This window comes from Papaver somniferum, unplaced genomic scaffold (assembly GCF_003573695.1).
Source record: "Papaver somniferum cultivar HN1 unplaced genomic scaffold, ASM357369v1 unplaced-scaffold_81, whole genome shotgun sequence".
Classification (NCBI taxonomy): domain Eukaryota; kingdom Viridiplantae; phylum Streptophyta; class Magnoliopsida; order Ranunculales; family Papaveraceae; genus Papaver; species Papaver somniferum.
Genome location: NW_020651082.1, coordinates 8,416,406 through 8,422,745, shown reverse-complemented (window position 1 = coordinate 8,422,745; position 6,340 = coordinate 8,416,406). Strand labels below are relative to the sequence as shown.

Genomic DNA, 6,340 nt, shown 5'->3' with positions numbered 1-6,340 from the left:
AAGTTGAATTCTTCTGATTTTAAGTAGATTGAAGAGTCTTTTTGTATAATAATAATTGTACACCCTGACCTCGTGGAAAGTGAAAGTTATGAAATAGTCGCGGAGTTAATAGTGGGGAATGTGACGAAACCCTATCCCTCTTGTCAGTGAAGACTAGACAGGTACACATCCACTACTCCTCTACTTGGTGATCCGTTCGCTGCTCGGCCCTAGTCCGGGACCAAACTGATGACCTCGTCCCACAAATGGGCCAAACAGTCATTTTGTCGCTCTAAATATCCAAATCCGCCAAACAAAAACCCTCGGATTCTCTGCTCATCCACTGTTCATGGAGATTAAATTACATCCATCAAGGAATACGTTCTTACACTCGTTTTACACTCTTACGCTACTACTAGTATCATCACCATCATCAATATCAATACAAGATCCTCAAAATCTCTGCAATTAGATAGAAAAACCATGTCTGAAGAGAAGAGGAGAAATGGTAATGGAGGAGGAGTTTTATACAAGAAAGTATCACCACCACCATCATCATCACCACCACCACCACCACCACCACCACAACCACTGGATGAGAAAAGATCTTCATCAACATCATCATCAGAAAAAACTAGTACTACTACTAAGAAAGCTATCATCAAGAGTGCTGATATGAAAGAAGATTTACAGAAAGAAGCCATTGAGTTCGCCATCTCTGTAACACCCACTTTATCTCTTTTACTGTTTTATTAACAAAGATTCAATTTGAGATTTGGGTTTTTTTTGTTTCTGATTTTGATTTGGTTTTGATCATCAGGCATTTCAGAAACACAATGTGGAGAAAGACATAGCTGAGTATATCAAGAAGGAATTTGATAAGAAGCATGGCCCTACTTGGCATTGTATTGTTGGTCGCAATTTCGGTATTTCTTTACTTACTCTTTTGTTTTTCCATTTTGTTTACTGAGTTTTAGTTGTTTGCGTAAATGACCCAGTGAATTTAGGGTTGGAATTTGGATCAGTCTGCTTAGAGGTGTTCCGCTGTATCGAAATCGAATAGAAAGTTGATATCAAATTGCCCCTTTTAATCATTAAGATCATGAAAACACTTGATGGTCCGGGAAAGGAATTGAGACATGATGTTCTTGCCCTTTCCCACCTTGCATTTTTAAGATCTCATTGCGTCTTTAAATGCCTCATGGTCCAAGTTCTGTACATTCTTTAGGGTTGTATAGAACCGTTGTAGAGTTAATGTAAACGGAATGTTTGGCCCCTCAAGCATTAACTTCATCATTACGTTTGAATTGTGTCTGGTAGTGTTTGAAAGTAAGTCATTGTGATATGTACTTATTCCGTAAATTCATTATTAAACTTCTTTATGTATTTGTCATGGTGACATGCTTTTTCTTTTTTCCTCACTCATGTCCCGAGAGACCTCAGTTGGGACTACCACCACTGTCATTTACCACGGGGTTAATGGCCTGCCCCATCATCCACTAGTAACTTCCACAACTGCTTGTTTCCCTTGGTGCCATTACCACTACTTCCTTGTTGTGCCCAAGGTTCCATCACTTGAACTGTTGCTGACACTTTCATATTGCTACCACAACTTTAACACCACCATCTCTAATCGAAAGTGTTTGTTTGATATAGGGTAGTGACAAGCAAAGAAATTAAGATATAGCGATGTCCTAGTCTTACATTTCTTGACATAAGATCAATGATTATATGATTGAAAGGTAGGGAACAGCAGATATATCTAAATTAAATGCCGTAATTAGGATTCGATGTGTTGGACTTGTAGTGCAAATTTGTTCTTTGTAGATCCTCTGTGTTATTTCTTGTATAATTTGTATATATTCCACTTGTGTCTGTCAATTCATAAGCAATGGTATGGTTACATATGGCATCAGCGTTCATGCAACATAGCCCCTAGTTTTGATATTCACCTGACATAGTCCGAATTCTGTCTTTCCACACACTACTCACACTGTTTGAACCTTCATGCTCAGGTGGCATGATGTTGAATCAAAATATCATCCTGCATATATGTTACAAGATATTGTTTCATGGGGATTGGTATATATGTTAAAGCAAGGGAAGTAAATGGGAAACTTAAGGCTACTAGTTGAGTTGGTCGACTAAGACCCACATATTTAAAAAAAAAATTATCAAAACCCAGTTAGATGATTTGTTCATCAAAAGTTTAATAGTTGAAGATGATATTAAACTATTTCAACTGCATACTGGTCACGAAGGAAAACAGATACTTAGCATAGCATTATATGCCCAAGGATTCGTCCTCTGGACCACCAATTATGATTCTTGGTTACTTTGTCACTGTTTATTCCTATTATTTGTCAATAAAGTCATATTGATAACTATGTTCATGTCTTTCTGAACTCTTGCTGTGAAACGCATTCAGAACCCATCTTGTCTATGGAACCTATACCAGATTTTAGTATGTAACTGTTATCAACTTTTCTTATGCTTTTGGTTTTTTCTCCTTTTTTGTTGTTTCCCTTTACATCATCAATAAAGTCATCATGAATTTGTTATTGTTTACTTCTCCATGTTGTCGTCGACTTCAAATTATCACTGCTGAAATGATTGTGGCCTCCACTCAGAAAAGTGTGATATAGGGTAGCTTATTTGATCTTGGACATATTTCGTAATTTATGAGAATTCTTCCTTTTTTATTGTGTTCTCTTTTGTGATGGTTATGCTTTTGGCCCAACTCAAACCTTCATCACATGTAGTGCTGGTCAATGTCGTGCTCCCAAATCTCAAAATGATCTTGGGGACCCTGAGGATTGTGAATTTGATGAGTTAGAATATCCCCCGCGTATGTCAAGAGTATGGTTTGTTTGGCATCTCTTCATGGCTAGAATATTCATATTTGAAAAGGAAAATGGTTATTTAGATTTAAGAATCCACCAATTAATAGCGTCAAGGTTGTGTCTTTTGGTGGGATTTTTCACTTCCCGTGAAATACAGTTTTACAGCATTCTTATTGTCTTTATGTATATGGCTCCGACCCGTTCACAGATTTTTGTTGGTGCTGTAACATTATGATCAGTATTGACCATGTTATGATTTCTCTTTGGCTTTCAGGTTCATACGTGACTCACGAGACGAATCACTTTGTTTACTTCTACTTGGACCAAAAAGCAATCTTGTTATTCAAGTCCGGTTGATTATGGCTGCAATGATGGTAATGATGACGGCAATTATGATGGTGAACTTTTATGATTGGGATGCTTTTGGAGCAACTTGTATGCATCCATTGGAACCTTAGCGTGCAAAATCTCTACTTCTCTCTACTCAGTATGTATATTTTAGAAATCTGTTTCTCATGACACCAACTCTCCCCATGAATCTAAACTTGATTCTCATTCTCATTAGTATTGTTCCTGATACTGATCCCCGACTACATTATTCCACGTATATGATTCCGTTTGATGAATTATGTTGTAAGAGGTTCATTACATTGTTAGATCCAGTCAAGAAATCATAGTTGTAGCAGATGCCCCTGTAGTACATTTCGAAACTCATGTTGTTATCTTTAGTCGGCATTTTGCCACATGATGTTGCAAAATATAAAACTCAAAAGGAACTAAAAGAGAACTAGTTAGATCTCAAAACTGGAGTTCTGCAATAACATTAGAATCACCTGATTCTGTTTATCCGAGTTATCCTAGCATTAAGATGTCAGACGAATTTTGAATTCAAAATCCAAGAAACAGAACAAAAAAAGTTTTAAAATCCTAAAGGAACCCAATGCAGGAGAGCCGAGTATTAGCGTTATAAATTGAAAACAGTAGGCTCAAAACTAGGGGATCTAGAATAGCAGTATTTCATTGCTAAAACAAGTATTGGTACAGTACTAGTAGTACAAATGAATAGTGGGTCTGATCAGTAATTACTGTACTTGTAAAAATGGTAAATTTTTTGTTTCTTAAAACCATTTCAAAATTACTGTTTGGAGGTAGACCATTAAGAAACAAGAAAAAAAGGACTAAGAAATTATTGTTCTATTACATACAAACACCCTGTAGGTACATACTAGATACAAGACATCCATTGAGTCTTTGTTTTAATGGACATTTGACAGTAGTCTCCTCACTCTCAAATGAAGACAACCATTCTCCCCTCTCTATGTAGAGATAGAAGGGTCTCCATCACCAACTTTTCAAAGGTTCCAAAACCACAGGGGCAGCAGCAGCAGGCAGGCACATAGAAAATAAAGTAGATTCTACTGTCAATGCTATAGCTATGTGCTCACCACCAAAATTTCATCGGAGAACGGAAAAATATGTCCGGCTGAATGCGGCGAAAATTATCTGTTAAAACATATTGATTATCTGTCAAGCAAAGCTAGCTTGCCAGCCAGACCCATTTCAATGTTTTGTAATACAGTTTTCTAATAAACATTTTCATTTTGAACTAATCTTGGTTTTCTAATAATTTATTTGATGGGATTAAATAAAGAAAGAAAAAGAGTTCACTGCCTAGACTTGGATAAGCAGATATTTTATGTGCCATTTGGCATATAAATAATGTTTATATTTGGGTTCTGTGATGATTTTCTGTAACAAGAAAAAGTTAACAAGTTCGAATACTTATCCAAAACATACAGCGCACATAATTAAGTAAAAACTAATCAAGATTAAAGAAACATAGCATTGGAATCACCAAAAATACCCTTACATGAGAAAAAGGTAAGCTCCAAACTCTCGGGCGAGAGAAGACAAAATTAGAAAGGAAAATGAAGGGCGAAATGGGAAGATCCATACATTTTTGTTCTTCCTGTCTCTCTTTTTAATTTTTTTTTCTTTCTAGTAAACAAAACCAGCACCACCACCAGCTCGATTCTGCTTGTTTCCTGATGACGATTTGCCTGAACGACGAGAAGAAGATGATGAAGTGGGTTTCATGGAGTATTGTTTGTTGGTCTTACTAGTCTCTTCATCATCCTTTAATATCTGTCTCCATCTGCACTCCTCGCTACAAAATGCTCTGTCTCCTCTGTTTTCATACATTCAAATAAAGAATAAATCAAACACTTCGAAGATGGAAGTGGTTCCATAGAAACTCGTGAACAGAAAAATATAAACACGCATTAAGATCTGGTGATATATAAATATCAAAGGAGATCTAGTTTAGGATTTCACAAAGTACTTACTTGTACATATAGATGTCTTTGCCGGGTAAGAGTCTCTGATCGCACAGAGAACACGCTTCAAGAAAATTGATTGATGATGATGAGGAAGAAGAAGAAGAAGAAGAAGAGGATGAAAAAGAAGAAGAAGAAGAAGAATGCAAACAGCTGTTAGGAGAAGAAGAAGGTTTGATCTTAGTAGTTTTGTTAATAACCTGTGGGTTTTTGGTACCAGCACCACCAGTTTGATGGTGGTGGTAAGAGTGTTGATTATTATGATGATGGTGGTGATGAGATTCGAGTATAATACTCAACCCCACCATCTCTCTAGAGCTGCTATTTACTAGCTGATGATATTGATAGATGAGAAACGAAGATGTTATTCACTCTGTTTTTATAGTTTTGGTGATGGGGAAGAAGGTGTTTCTCATATTGTTTCTGATGGGGAAACTGAAAATCTAAATCGATCGATCCGACCCGAATAATTTAACAAGGACGTATAGCTAGCAGTAGCAGCAGGGGCAGTAGCAGAAGAAGAAGCAAGGACGATCTAACTTCTTGTGCTCCTTTATAGCCACGTACCCCCACACAACACACCAAATCACCAATGCACCTTTATACAACCCTAGCTAATCATAATTACAACTTTATCAAGTGTTGGGTAGTTTCAAACCCCAACACCTACTCATGTATTGCTAGTTTGGATACTAGTGATGTGAGTTTGGAAAGAGTGAATGCTTATGCGAACACTCGATAGAAAATTTGTCTGACCCAATGCTGCTAACTAAAAAATTAAACACTAAAACACCTTACTCCGTTACTAGCAACAAAAAGTTAATCTTTTTATCAATTTCGTTGTAACGTATATCTATTTTGGAGTAATTTGGAAATGTAGGTCTGATTTTTTTTTATCGTGTTTTCGAATATAGACCGCTTTTTGGAACTTTTCGAATATATACCGTTTTTTTACTTGGTCCTACAATTTAAAAAAAAAAACAGATTCCATCCAATTAAGTGCAATGTTACAGTTATTTCACCTATTAAAAAGTCTTATTTATCTCTGCAACACATTTCCTTTGTGCAAGATTCGATTTCCCACCAACTAAAAACCCTAAACCCTATAACTTGGGAACCCTGAACCCCAAAACTTGAGAACCCTGAACTCTGAACTTGGGAATGATGAACCTTGAATCTAAA

General features: G+C 36.6%; 2 protein-coding genes across 2 annotated transcripts; one reads left to right on the top strand and one right to left on the bottom strand.

The window, feature by feature from the left end:
* Positions 1 to 301: 301 nt before the first annotated feature.
* On the top strand, positions 302 to 3,507 carry LOC113345511 (dynein light chain 2, cytoplasmic-like). Its single transcript, XM_026589278.1, has 3 exons — positions 302 to 699; positions 800 to 905; positions 3,097 to 3,507. The coding sequence occupies exons 1-3, from the start codon at positions 463 to 465 to the stop codon at positions 3,177 to 3,179; spliced, it is 426 nt and encodes a 141-aa protein (XP_026445063.1). The 5' UTR covers positions 302 to 462; the 3' UTR covers positions 3,180 to 3,507.
* Positions 3,508 to 4,604: 1,097 nt separating this feature from the next.
* Positions 4,605 to 5,735, bottom strand: LOC113345317 (cell wall integrity and stress response component 1-like). The gene is made up of 2 exons (XM_026589104.1): positions 5,168 to 5,735; positions 4,605 to 5,010 (listed from the first exon to the last, which is right to left on the bottom strand). The coding sequence occupies exons 1-2, from the start codon at positions 5,464 to 5,466 to the stop codon at positions 4,821 to 4,823; spliced, it is 489 nt and encodes a 162-aa protein (XP_026444889.1). The 5' UTR covers positions 5,467 to 5,735; the 3' UTR covers positions 4,605 to 4,820.
* Positions 5,736 to 6,340: the final 605 nt, after the last annotated feature.

What these genes read in the sequence shown, in the direction of transcription:
- LOC113345317 (XM_026589104.1), bottom strand. Translation starts at nt 5,466, where the DNA reads ATGGTGGGGTTGAGTATTATACTCGAATCTCATCACCACCATCATCAT. An exon ending in AAAGACATCTATATGTACAA is followed by an intron (nt 5,011 to 5,167) that starts GTAAGTACTTTG and finishes GTATGAAAACAG; the next exon opens with AGGAGACAGAGCATTTTGTA.
- LOC113345511 (XM_026589278.1), top strand. Translation starts at nt 463, where the DNA reads ATGTCTGAAGAGAAGAGGAGAAATGGTAATGGAGGAGGAGTTTTATAC. An exon ending in CCATTGAGTTCGCCATCTCT is followed by an intron (nt 700 to 799) that starts GTAACACCCACT and finishes TTTGATCATCAG; the next exon opens with GCATTTCAGAAACACAATGT. An exon ending in TATTGTTGGTCGCAATTTCG is followed by an intron (nt 906 to 3,096) that starts GTATTTCTTTAC and finishes TTTGGCTTTCAG; the next exon opens with GTTCATACGTGACTCACGAG.